Source organism: Chanos chanos, chromosome 12 (assembly GCF_902362185.1).
Source record: "Chanos chanos chromosome 12, fChaCha1.1, whole genome shotgun sequence".
In the NCBI taxonomy this organism is placed as follows: domain Eukaryota; kingdom Metazoa; phylum Chordata; class Actinopteri; order Gonorynchiformes; family Chanidae; genus Chanos; species Chanos chanos.
Window position 1 is genome coordinate 23676951 of NC_044506.1, and position 14115 is coordinate 23691065.

Below are 14115 nucleotides of genomic sequence, written 5' to 3' on the forward strand. Positions count from 1 at the left end.
TGGGACTTCCAGATACAGACTGACAAGCTGGTTGTGGCTAATTAACCAGACATAGTGGTGGTGTACAAACAGAAGAAGAAAGCTGCAGTGATAGACATAGCATTTCCAACTGACAGCAACATCAGGAAGAAGGAACACTAGAAACTCGAGAAATACCAAAGGCTGAAAGAATTGCTAGAAAAGATGTGGAAGGTGAAGGTGACAGTGGTCCCCATCGTAATCGGAACACTTGGAGCTGTGACCCCCAAACTGGGAGAGTGGCTCCAACAGATCCCCGAAGGAACATCTCTGTCCAGAAGAGCACGGTCCTGGGAACAGCTAAGATACTGTGCAGGACCCTCAAGCTCCCAGGCCTCTGGTATAGCTCTTTTCCACTAGGACAATGCCGGTGCCGGTGCCGGTGCCGGTGCCGGTGCGGAGCCAGTGCTGCCTTGGTGCCTTTTGAGAACCGGTTCCACTGGTTTGGGAACCGAACGCTACATAACGAAAGTTTGGGTAATTTCCGTGGGGAAAAAATAATGTCGGACAGAACGCATCTGCTTGCTTTTTATAAATTTACTTTTACTTGTTCCACACAGCGAAACACCTTACGAATTTTGTCCTATAACTTTTCGCTTGGAGGGCAAAATTCATGAAAATAGTAAGTCTATCACCTAGCTCAAAAGTTAAAACGAGTGTTTAAATGAAGGTCTGCAGTGGTTTATTTGCACCAGCTAGAGCTGAGAGAGAGAATGTCTTTTTCTACCACTCTGGGTCCAACTACGTTCATGTAACATGTAAACAACAGCCCGTATTGATGTAGACACAAATTGTTGCTCATACATCTTTTAATCATATACATATTTTCATGCTACAAATATCCTTTAGCCTACCGCTACTTGGTCAGACGTTCTTTGTTACTCCCGCCTCTCTAGAGAACGTCACGTACCAAACACATCAAACGCTGAACTGATTGGTTCTCGCGTGGTTTTTATTTGCATAGCCTCTGATGTCAGTGGTTCCAACTTTTGGGACCAGCAACTCTGTGGTGCCGTGCCGGTGCCAGCTTTTTGGCTCCGGCATCAGTATTTTGTCAGTGGAAAAGCGCGGCCCCGGTGCTCGATCAGGCACCGGCACCGGCACCGCGGCAGTGGAAAAGGGGTAGTAGAGGACCCGAGCTTGGAGGGGAAAGGACCACCCATAGAGGCGAGGGGGGATTTATATATATATATATATATATATACACACAGGTAGTACCCAATTTACGATAGTTTGACTTGCAATGTTTTGACTTTACGATGGTGCGAAAGCGATAGGTATTCAGTAGGAACTTTGAATTCGTACTTCGAATTTTGATCTTTTCTGATGTAGTTTCTCTCTGATGGTGTTTCTCTCTGATGGTGTTTCTTTCTGATGGTGTTTCTCTCTGATGGTGTTTCTCTCTGATGATGTTTCTTTCTGATGGTGTTTCTTTCTGATGGTGTTTCTCTCTGATGATGTTTCTTTCTGATGGTGTTTCTCTCTGATGGTGTTTCTCTCTTTTAGATATTTGTTGTGAGCAGTGAGGAGGAGCTCGGTAGGCTGCACACAGACAATGCTCTCGCTTTCCGGAAGGATCAGAAAACGCTTTACTTTAAAGATAGTGATGGATGGCAGCCTATTCAGGTACACTGACTGAGGGTTGATTTCCTATTGCTCTTTTAGCAGTGTCCGTCATGGCTCAACTCCGAGCATTTCCACAGTGCTCAAATATTACAAGCATATGACAGTTCTGGCTTAGTTATGAATTACATCTTTAGCTTAGCCTCTCCTTCATATCACATCACCACTGATCCCTTTAAATGTTATGCAAATGTTTAGAATATTTCCCCTCTTCCAAAGAAGGGGTTAGAAAAGTAGTGTTCTTAGTTGTAAATTCTTCTACAAAAAGTTTTTAAACTCCTTTTTGTTACCTTTTGTTTGACTATGTAAGCATTCATACAAATTAAACAAAAATATAAGCTCGCAGATGCTGCAAACGGCAACAGGGGTCAAAGAAACAGTCAGGAAGCAATGCTCTAATGCTGAAACAGAGAGGAAAGTTTTGAAAGTGCCCTACTAGCTTTTTACTCTTTTTTTTCCACTTCCCTAAACCGTCTTTTCAACAACAAAATGTTTTCAAAGTGTCAGAAGTCTTTCTGACTGAGATCTGTTTGAAACTCTGTTAGTGTCTCATTGAGACTATTTAGAGGAAAACTGAAATGTCTCCATAGTTCAGTCCATTCCAAGCGACGGAGAGGGCTGGCGATGGGGGCGGAGTCTGTGGGGATGGGGCGGTGCAACCTCTGAATGGAGAGGAGTGTGATGACGGAAACCGGATGGTTACAGACGACTGTATCAGTGAGAATAATAAACTCACACACACACAGCACAAACTCACATACATGAATGCATACGCTCATTGACTGTCAGTAATTGTCAGCCTAAGTCAGTGTGACTTGTCATGTGTGAATCGCTGTGCTGACATGAAGAGCAGGCAGTGTGAAAACAATGCCCCAAACACACACAGTAGATTCCCTTGTTTTATGACCTTCAGCTTTTGTAGTTTTAGTCATAGTAGCTTTGACCTATTCCTCTCTTCTCTCTCTCTCTGTCTCTGTCTCTGTCTCTCCCTGTCTCCGTCTCTCTGTCTCTCTCTGTCTCTGTCTCTCTCTGTCTCTGTCTCTGTCTCTGTCTCTCTCTGTCTCTGTCTCTGTCTCTGTCTCTCTGTCTCTGTCTCTGTCTCTGTCTCTGTCTCTCTCTGTCTCTCTCTGTCTCTGTCTCTGTCTCTGTCTCTGTCTCCGTCTCTCTGTCTCTGTCTCTCTCTCTTCCTCATTCACTCTTTCTCTCTGCAGGCTGCAGGAAGGCGTACTGTGGGGATGGATATCGACGTGAAGGTGTAGAAGAATGTGATGGGAAGGACTTTGGTTATCAGACCTGCAAATCATACCTGCCTGGGTATATTTACACACACACACACACACACACACACACACAAATCATACCTGCCTGGGTATATTTACACACACACACACACACACACACACACACACACACAAATCATACCTGCCTGGGTATATTTACACACACACACACACACACACACACACACACACACACACATCATACCTGCCTGGGTATATTTACACACACACACACACACACACACACACACACACACACACACACACACAAATCATACCTGCCTGGGTATATTTACACACACACACACACAAATCATACCTGCCTGGGTATATTTACACACACACACACACACATACACACACAAATCACACCTGCCTGGGTATATTTACACACACACACACACACACACACAAATCATACCTGCCTGGGTATATTTACACACACACATACACATACACATACACACACACACACACACACACACATACACACATATACATGCACACACACACACACAATCTTAATCTCTCTCTCTCTCTCTGGCTGTGTAGGTCTTTTGGACATCTAAAGTGCACTGACTCCTGTCACATCGACTCTACTGGGTGCAAGTTCTTCACCTGAGCTCCTGTATCACACACACATATATACACATATACACAGTAATTCTCTTTATGTAAGCTCCTCACACATGCGCACACACACACACATACACAGTCAACCTCTTTATTTAAGCTTCTCACACACGTATACACACACACACACAGTCAACCTCTTTATTTAAGCTTCTCACACACGTATACACACACACACATACACAGTCAACCTCTTTATTTAAGCTCTTTACATGCACACACACACACACATACACACAATCAACCTCTTTATTTAAGTTCCTCACCCCCACACACACACACACACACACACACAGACACACACACACTATTGGTGTCTGGGCAGATGAAAACAGTAAAAACAGACGTAATGAATGATGGCTTTAAAAAAAAAAAAACTCAGCGGATTTTTGTACAGTTACAGAACTTCAGGCTGGATCATTACATACTGATGATTAGAACATGGGTGAACACTGAGCTACACCAGTGGAAAGGACAAAAAGTCTTAGACTTTCAGACTTAGACTTTTAGACTTAGACTTTCAGACTTAGACTTTTAGACTTAGACTTTCAGACTTAGACTTTTAGACTTAGACTGAAGTCTAATTCTATGAAAATGTAAAACATTTAGAGCTGTCTCATTAATTGATCTTGGTGTTAGATCCTTGCTTGTCTTCACATTGACTGCACTGTGTTCAAATAAATGTAAAAATAATGTCAGTCTCTTCCATTTATGTTTTCTGTACTTTGAAAATATGATTTGGTCAATATTTTTCACTGTTCAACACTCATTTAGTGTAATTACGCTGCACATTCCATATATATCCCAGTAGGGGGCACTGTTTCCTGCAGCTGTCTTTGGTAAACACCATTCTTTGGACAACAGTTGGTGATGATTGACAGCGAGTCTGAGCAAATCTTAATCTTTAATAGAGTACAATTTATCAATCATACACACGCATGCACACACGCACGCACACATACACAGTGAACAGAGTAACAGAGTTCCTGTGGTTTCATTAATGTCACTACAGTGTCAGAGCTAAAACACACACGGGGGAAAAATGAATAGATGTTAACACTCGTAAGAATCTCTACTATTTCTCAGAGAGAGCGAAGACATTACGTCCAGATTAAATCAGTAATGCTCGGGGGCTGTCCCAGAAAGAGTGTTTAGTGAAAACACTGAGTTAGTCAACTCAGAGCAAGTAGTAAACCTCCTCATAGAAGAGCCCTATGGCTTTGTTTTGCTAGGAGAATGAAGCCATAGGGTTCTTCTATTACCAGGGTTCTTTCTTACTCTGAGATAATTAACTCTGAGTTTTCACTAAACCCGCTTTTGGAGAACCCCCCCTGGTTAGTCACGACAGAGCTTAACTGGATATTTTTACATAAAATGTTAGTGTCTGAGGACACTGAACAATCTTAGTGTCCGAGGATACTGAACAAGGCTTTATTACAGTGTGTCTATGTTTTCACTTAGGTCCTCTTTCACTCACACGCACAAAGACTGTCTTTGTTAATATCACTGTCTTTCTCTCCTTCCTTCTGTTCATCAACCCCTCTGTCTGTTCATCTTTTTACACACTCTCTCATCCATCCGTCCACTCGTCTGAGGACGGCGGGTTATACCAGAGCATTATGAGAGCACTGGCCACCCGTCTCAGACTGTGTTTCTCTCAGAAAGAGCACAGATGGGTTTAACATCCAGAGACAGTTCTCAGTCTTTTCAAAAACAGGATATTAGGGAGAGGCTGGACCCTGACAGGGTTGAATCAGACCATAAGCCAGTCAGTGCTCCAGACACACAGATGAGCCGATGAACCGGACGCATGTCCTGCTGACTTCTCACGGTTAGATCTGTAGTCTGCTGAGGAGGTCTCAGCTCAGAGGAGGACAATCGAGTGACGACTCCTAATTGCTGGAGACCGTGAGGAACTGCAGAAGTGAGGAAGAGGAGTGTTCTAGTGGCGGTTCACCGTAAGTGAGTTCTTATGGCCGGAGGTTTAGGGGTACCTGCCAAAAACAGAGAATAAAAATCAGGGAAAAGACACAAATTTCAGTCTACCATCCGTTTGTTCTGTAGCAATATGTACGTATATTAGGAATGTGCATCTCCATCACTGAAGCCAGTGTGATACACATCTTGATGGACTGCCATCGATCCGATACATTAAAGATACATTTGAAGCAACTACTAATGCGATACGATACGATTCACGCCTATTGCGATGCAGAGCGATTCGACAAAATTTGATTACATTCAACGCGATACGATGCGGTGCAAAAAAATGTGATGCTAAGCAATTCAGTATGGTACAGACAGTTTGATTTTATTTCTTTGGTTCTTCTTAAGCAGATAGCAAATCATTAATGAACAAAAAAGTGCCATTTTTACTTCATATATTTGTTCCCCTAGTATTGCAAGTCAGTAAGCATCTCTCGCGCGAGACTTGGCCAAGAGACTTGACGAGAATTTGCTACTGGCAGCGGTGGAGATGAGAGAGCACACTTGAAAAACAATTTAGAGAGGAGGAATCAGTCTGAATTTAAAATTATTGGTCACATTTCTAAATAATAAAGGCATAGGGACTCTACTACTAATTATATATAAATAAATCGGATTGTACCGATGCAAAGATGTTAGAAACGATGCATCCCGAGTTCATCCCAAATTGTATTCGGTGCACACTTTTCAAATCGGTGAACTTTTATGCCGGTATTCTGAGGAGTTGTGCTACCTAACCATATGTGTTACTTAGCGGTTCTGCGCTTGTGCTTATGGTTAAGGTTAGCGTTAGGGTTAGGGACACAGACAGACTTTGCTATCGATTCGCGCTACGGTAGCATTTCTCGACAAAGCAGCACAACTCGCCAGAACACTGGTCGAATCGGTGAATCTTACCATCCCTAACGAATGTAAGCAGTATTGCCAGATGTACGATAATTATCGTATTTGTACGATAATTTTGCTCTCTGTACGATCAATAATGCCAAAAGTCCAATAATGTACGATAATTTGATTATTTTGTGACACTTAGTATTAGTGGTTGTAATAGGTCTAGGTTATTATTTTAATTCATTTCCCGACACGATCAGGGTAGCAAAATATAGAGCCCACGTCTGTGTTTATGCGTCTCTTGTCACATGACGTCTTTTCAGCCAACCATGATCGTGGTGATGACGAGCATGACTGCACTTAGTATTATAGCCTTCCGTTTATTTAACAGCTATGCTTTTGTTTTCAGTGTTGAGATATTTTTATTTGAGTGAGTCCCGAAAGACTACTCCCATCCCCGCATCATATAATGACGTCACCTTTTTTTTTTTTAAACAGATCAGTGTCTACATTGCATTCATGCTTTTTTCAGAACTTAAAAACTCTGCAGGTTAGTGGTATGTGTGTCACAAATGTTTAGAGCTAGAGGAAATAGGTCGGTTTTAAATCCACATCACTGGAACTGAGTCAGGAGAGTAAGCAGCACCTGGGGGTCCAGCTGGTAGCCTGTCTGTTCTCCCTGGCCTCTTACCTCTCTGCTCTTTACTGGGGTAGATTCTGGGGAGAGGCTTGAACTCATCTGGAGGAGGAAAGTCATCTACTGGGTGGAACTGAAACTTGGATTCAAAGTCATCTGAAAAGTAATCACACCGAGATATGAACTGACAACAACATCGAACCTATTAATACAACATCAATCATTCTCAAGAGCTTTATTAATCACATTACTACTGTAAATCTCTCCCATACAAACATAAAGCCATGCATGTATTTCTGTGTCTGTGAGACACCTGAGCTTTCCTGGACAACCATTAACTTCCTGTTCTGCCGTAATGCTATAATGTTGTAATGCTATTATGTTGTAATGCTATAATGTTGTAATGCTGTAATGATTAATGCTGTAATGTTTAATGTTGTAATGTTTAATACTGTAGTGTTTAATGTTGTAATCTTTAATACTGTAATGTTTAATGATATAATGTTTAATACTGTAATGTTTAATACTGTAATGTTTAATGTTGTAATCTTTAATACTGTAATGTTTAATGATATAATGTTTAATACTGTAGTGTTTAATACTGTAGTGTTTAATGCTGCAGTGTTTAATGCTGCAGTGTTTAATGCTGTGATGTTTAGTGTTGTAGTGTTTAATGATATAATGTTTAATGTTTTAATGTTTAATGCTGTAGTGTTTAATACTGTAATGTTTAATGATATAATGTTTAATGCTGTTATGTTTAATGATATAATGTTTAATGCTGTTATGTTTAATACTGTAATGTTTAATACTGTAATGTTTAATACTGTAGTGTTTAATGTTGTAGTGTTTAATACTGTAATGTTTAATACTGTAATGTTTATTACTGTAGTGTTTAATATTGTAGTGTTTAATGTTGTAATGTTTAATACTGTAGTGTTTAATGTTGTAATGTTTAACACTGTAATGTTTAATGATGTAGTGTTTAATTTTGTGATTTTTAAGTCTTTGACTGCTGAGCCCTCTGCTGGTCACCAGAGGGCAGCACCATTTTTTGCTTTGAGTACTTTGTTTTTGGCTAAGTTCCTCACCAGTGCTGAGTTCATTTGCTCTCTCATGTGTCAATTAGTTTGCACTCGTGTTTTGTTCCCTCTCTCTCTTTAAGTAATGTCTTTGTTGTCTTTCATTGCTCAGCCCTGAGTGTGTTACCCTCTGTGTACCTCTACATTAAATAAAATGATACCTACTGTGTTATTTTCTCTACTGTGTCTGTGACTCTGCTCTCGAGTACACCTTATCAGACCCACCAGATCTTCCCCTGTGCTTCAGTGGGTAAAGGTCAGACCTAACCTTTATACCTTGGTTCTGACCCTGAGTGGGAACCATGGTACAGTAATGCGTAATGCTGTGATGTCTTACTCCTTGGTGATGCTACATGGCTTTAAATGCCATTTCCATCGGAGCTTTTGCCTAAGGAGCCAATGATCCTGTTTACATCAGGCTTAGGTCCCTGTTCTTATCCCATTTGTAATGGTCTAATGATCTGTGATACTGTCCTGAGAATATGTACCTAGGCTAAGCAGATGTCCATTCCATAAAGAGTTGGGTGGCGCGAGAGGAGGTGGAGGAGGTGGAGGTGGGATCCTGCTGGAGAGCTCAGTTGTAGGAGAACGAGCAGGTGGGGCAGGAGGAGGGGCCAACCGTGGAGCACCTATCAATCAAACAGCAAATTATTCAATCAAGTCAATATAGCTACCAAATCAGTGTGTAACCCTTTGAAACTTTTTGAAACTGCATCAGTCAAGTGCTGCTTTGATTCCTGATGGTCCAGCAACACAAAGGTTTAGCTGTGTGTGTGTGTGTGTGTGTGTGCGTGTGTGTGTGTGTGTGTGTGTGTGTGCGTGTCTGTGTGTGCGCGCGCGCGTGTGTGTGTGTGTGTGTGCGTGTGTGTGTGTGCGCACGCGCGCGAGTGTGTGTGTGTGTGTGTGTGTGAACGAGGGTGGCAGTACCTGCACTCCTGGGCACAGCGGGCGGGCGTCGGCTGGGAGCGTTGCAGGGGTACGAGGGGGGCAGAGGGGGTACACCAGGCCTGAGAGAGGCTGAGGGCACTGCTGGCATTTTGGGAGGGGGTGGGGGTGGTGGCAGAGAGGAGGGGCTACTGGGAGTGAAGGAAACAGGGAGAGGAGGTGGAGGAGGTGGAGGGCTGAGTGGACTGCTCCTTGTGGAGTCAGAGACGGCTGCTGGAGGAGGGTAAAAGAACCCAGACAACCTATCATGGAGGGAGGATGGGGGAGCAGAGGGAGGCAAGGGAGGTGGAGGTGGAGGGGTTGACGGCATGGGGATGGCGTGTGATTGGACCGGGAGCCAGGTGGGTTTGGTGATCTGGGTGGGAGGTGGTGGGGGAGGACATGTGGGCAACGGAGGAGGTTTGTTGGCTGGTCGCTCCTGCATGACAGAAGGAGGTGGTGGAGGAGGTGTTGAGGAAGGAGGTCTGGAGTAAGGAGGCGTGGATTGGCTGGGTGAAGGAGGTGTTGTCACTGTGGGAGTAGAGTGGGAGGGACGTCTCTCTAGAGCTTTATGGGACGGGGAGAGATCAGGAGCGCTGCCACGGAAACCGTTGCCAGCTGACGGTGTGTTCCATAGCGGCTGTTTTAGACTGGCAGACGAGCCAGACCGAGAGACTAGAACAGACAAACAGTGGAGAACCTCAGCAGACAGATACACCATCAACTAACAGTGGAGAACCTCAGCAGACAGACACACCGTCAACTAACAGTGGAGAACTTCTCCAGACAGACACACCATCAACTAACAGTGAAGAACTTAAGCAGACAGACATACCGTCAACTAACAGTGGAGAACTTCTCCAGACAGACACACCATCAACTAACAGTGGAGAACTTCTCCAGACAGATACACCATCAACTAACAGTGGAGAACTTCAGCAGACAGATACACCATCAACTAACAGTGGAGAACCTCAGCAGACAGACATACCGTCAACTAACAGTGGAGAACTTAAGCAGACAGACATACCATCAACTAACAGTGGAGAACTTCTCCAGACAGACACACCATCAACTTACAGTGGAGAACTTCTCCAGACAGGCACACCATCAACTAACAGTGGAGAACTTCAGCAGACAGACATACCATCAACTAACAGTGGAGAACTTCAGCAGACAGACACACCGTCAACTAACAGTGGAGAACTTCAGCTGACAGACATACCGTCAACTAACAGTGGAGAACTTCAGCAGACAGACATACCATCAACTAACAGTGGAGAACTTCAGCAGACAGACACACCGTCAACTAACAGTGGAGAACTTCAGCAGACAGACATACCGTCAACTAACAGTGGAGAACTTCAGCAGACAGACATACCATCAACTAACAGTGGTCTCCGTGTCTCACTGTAAACATCCAGCACCATTCAATAGCATCCACATCTAATTTATCAGTGAGGCATGTGAAATAATATTGCTATATACTCTTATGACGGAAAACATGGGAAATATTTTGTTTTTATTTTAATGTTTTTTGTTCTGTTACGACGGAAAATATTTTTCTAACATATATTTTTCCCGTAACAACGTGAAGACATTTATGGCATGTGAATGTGCAAAATTATGATCAAATATACCTGTGTTTACACAGCATCAGACTAAAACCACCACTTTCATCAACTAATGTTAAAATTACACTCAGTCTCATTAAGTGAGACTTAATTAGTCTCACACAATTACACTTAGTTGGTCTCACCAAGGCCAAATAAAACATGACAAAATGAATATGTTTTCCAGTCAAACACCCTCAGAAGGCTGAGGGTAATGTGTGAAACAGACTGCTGGGGTGACACAGGCGGTGCTGATTACCTGGGTTGTGTTCAGAGCTCTTCTCTCTGTGCCTGGTGGGTCTGAGCACAGGAAATCCACTAGCAAACAGCCCCCCCAGGCCGGAACCTGCCCCCCCCAAAACACCCGCAATCCCACTGCCTCCAGACACCTCACTGCTATTGACTCTGGGTTCTTCACACACACACAGACACATACACATACACACACACACACACACACACACACACACACACACATTTAGTGTTTGGTTACTGAAAGTTATACACAGAAAGCAGATTAAAAAAAAAAAAGATACAGTACTTTACAAGAAAAAAAGAAACTTATTTTGACTGAGAGAAAACTTGTCCATTAACACACATATCAAAATACTACCTGCTCACCTTTTTCATTGAAACGTTGGGTGGATTTGCATGGCTACAGGTACACATGAGACACAGACTGTTTTAACAGTGAGTGGGTAGTGTTTTAAGAGTGAGTGTTTATAACTGCAGTGGACAGCATAAGGACATTCCATTCTTTGTCTGACTCTCACTTCACTTCCTGTTCTCTACTGACCAATCAAGAGCTAGGCATCCTTCCTGATCTAGGCCTTCCTGTCAGAAGTCTTTGTCTTTCTCTCTCTCTCTATATATATATACACACACACACACACACACACACACACACACATGTATGTATGTATGTATGTATATATATGTGAGTGTGTGTGGGTGTGTGTGGGTGTGTGTGTCTGAAGCTCATTCTCTGGAGTGTGTAACATACAATTGGACCTTGGGTTTAAATAAGGCTCTGGTACAGATAAGTACAAAATTATCAGCCGATCTACTCTCCCTCAATGCTCCCTGCTCTCCTCCATAAGAACCCGTCTGTTTCTGACTCACTGGCAAACTCCCCTTCATGTGAGAGTAATTTAGAGTACACACTCTCCCACTCTGGAATGTATGCTATCAGAACCGCATGCCCCTGAATAACTAGCCTATGTCCAATAGCAGGTTCGCTGGTTTGGCTTGACTTCCCCTGTTTGCCAGTGCGAGCCAGTACATAGTTAAGGCTGTTAAACTGTAGTCTGTTTCAGTCTGTTAAACTGTAGTCTGTTTCAGTCTGTTAAACTGTAGTCTGTTTCCGTCTGTTAAACTGTAGTCTGTTTCCGTCTGTTAAACTGTAGTCTGTTTCAGTCTGTTAAACTGTAGTCTGTTTCAGTCTGTTAAACTGTAGTCTGTTTCACTCTGCACACACACACAGACAGGCTTCCGTGTGCGGCTAGCGTGTGACTTCATGGCGTGAAAATGTGAGAGGTACAGTGTAAATGACTGTGATTGGAGAGTGTGTAACTCACTGTCCAGTGCAGGAGCACTGCGGTCGTTGACCTGTGTGACCTTTCTCAGCTTCGCTCCCCTCTGTATATCAGCCAGCAGTGCACTACGCCCCCCTCCCTCTGGACTGTGGAATTTAGGGGAGTCTGACGGCAGCTGGCAGAGTGAGAGAGAAAGAGAGAAAGAGAGAAAGAGAAAGAGAAAGAGAAAGAGAAAGAGAAAGAGAAAGAGAAAGAGAAAGAGAAAGAGTAGAGAGAGGAAGAGGAAAGTTGAGTTGAGCTGCAGAGTGCTGAGTGGCCAGGGTGTGGCGCTGTATCCTGAGAAACTTCAGAAGTAAACACATGAATTTATCATGGCGGAGGGCCAGTGAGCCGGTCTGGGAAATGTGATGCTACCCTGTGCCACTGTTCACCGTGTGTGTCTGTGTGTGTGTGTGTGTGACTGATTAATAATGTATAGAAGGACAGGTGGTTGACAGAGGGAACCAGGTGACAATCAGAGAGAGGAGGAAAGAGTTTGCATGTGTTTCTGTGTGTGTGTGTGTTTCTGTGTGTGTGTGTGTGTGTGCGTGTGTGTGCTAACCCGCTCTTTACACGTATATGGTGCTGGTGTGTGTCTGTCTCACCTGTGGAGGTGCAGAAACAGGTGGAGGTGGAGGTGGGGGTGGTGGACCAGGAAGAGGAGGAGGGGGTGGAGGAGGAACTGGCATAGCTACCTGCGATAATCTGTAAACACACACAGACACACACACACACGCACACAAACACCATCAGTACCTTGTTCTAGCTGGCCTCTGAAATGCTTCCTGGATCAGGTTGCCATAGTAACACTGTGTCAGATTGTGAGCACTGGTCTAATTTCTCTCACATGTCATCTGACAGTCTTGTGTGGTGTGAGAGAGGACCGTCTGACATGTGAGCTTCATTTTAAATGCTGTTAGTGTGAGCTGACGTTAGTGCCGTGGCTTGACATGAAGACTTTCTCTTATATTTATATTTCTGTGTGAACTGGGCAGGAGCACTAGCTGTACGTATGTCAAAACTGTACATGCACAAAGTGCTTACATGTGTAAAGTGTACATAGGTGTAAAGTATAAGTATGTGTAAGGTGTATGTATCTGTAAGTATCTATAAAGTGTATGTATGTGTAAAATGTACATATCTGTAAAATGTATGTATAAGTGCACATATGTTTGAGGTGTACATATGTATCAATTTCATGTGCATGTAAAGTGTACACATGTGTAAAGAGCATGTGTCTATGTAAAGTGTACATGTGTAAAGTGTATGTGTCTATGTAAAGTGTACATATGTGCAAAGAGTATGTGTCTATGTAAAGTGTACATATGTGCAAAGAGTATGTGTCTATGTAAAGTGTACATGTGTAAAGTGTATGTGTCTATGTAAAGTGTACATGTGTAAAGTGTATGTGTCTATGTAAAGTGTACATGAAGGATTAACTGTCAATCACTGTTAATGAAAATCACTGTGGTGGAGAGACATGATGTACATGAGTGACACAGCACTGACAGCAAGTCAATATCTCACCCCTCACCCTCTCCACCATCCCAAAACAGCCCCCCCCAACACTCACACTGACCCCCTCATCCTCTCCACCATCCCAAAACAGGCCCCCCCCAACACTCACACTGACCCCCTCACCCTCTCCAACATCCCAAAACAGGCCTTTCCCCCAACACTCACACTGACCCCCTCATCCTCTCCACCATCCCAAAACAGGCCCCCCCCAACACTCACACTGACCCCCTCACCCTCTCCAACATCCCAAAACAGGCCTTTCCCCCGACACTCACCCCTCACCCTCTCCAACATCCCAAAACAGCCCCCCCCCCAACACTCACACTGACCCCCTCACCCTCTCCAACATCCCAAAACAGGCCTTTCCCCCAACACTCACCCCTCACCCTCTCCAAC

The 14115-nt window shown here is 43.6% G+C and overlaps 2 protein-coding genes across 2 annotated transcripts in view; one reads left to right on the forward strand and one right to left on the reverse strand.

The window, feature by feature from the left end:
- LOC115825772 (acetylcholinesterase collagenic tail peptide) overlaps nt 1–3543 on the forward strand; it is a 17279-nt gene extending 13736 nt beyond the window's left edge. The window contains exons 14-17 of the mRNA XM_030789578.1: nt 1525–1644; nt 2232–2358; nt 2853–2955; nt 3474–3543. Coding sequence (XP_030645438.1) covers nt 1525–1644; nt 2232–2358; nt 2853–2955; nt 3474–3543 — 420 coding nt within the window. The remainder of the gene's footprint in view (nt 1–1524; nt 1645–2231; nt 2359–2852; nt 2956–3473) is intronic.
- Nucleotides 3544–5507: 1964 nt separating this feature from the next.
- Nucleotides 5508–12890, reverse strand: wipf3 (WAS/WASL interacting protein family member 3). Its single transcript, XM_030788621.1, has 7 exons — nt 12807–12890; nt 12205–12337; nt 10887–11039; nt 9018–9689; nt 8579–8719; nt 7063–7164; nt 5508–5548 (listed from the first exon to the last, which is right to left on the reverse strand). Exons 1-7 carry the CDS (start codon nt 12888–12890, stop codon nt 5508–5510), a joined length of 1326 nt encoding a protein of 441 aa, XP_030644481.1.
- Nucleotides 12891–14115: the final 1225 nt, after the last annotated feature.

Bases quoted from the DNA above. Each gene is read 5' to 3' on its own strand.
- wipf3 (XM_030788621.1), bottom strand. From the start codon at position 12,890: ATGCCAGTTCCTCCTCCACCCCCTCCTCCTCTTCCTGGTCCACCACCC. The intron at 11,040-12,204 runs GTGAGTTACACA...GTGTGTGTGAAG, and splicing joins CAGTGCTCCTGCACTGGACA to AACCCAGAGTCAATAGCAGT. The intron at 8,720-9,017 runs GTACTGCCACCC...TTTGATTGATAG, and splicing joins CGCTGTGCCCAGGAGTGCAG to GTGCTCCACGGTTGGCCCCT.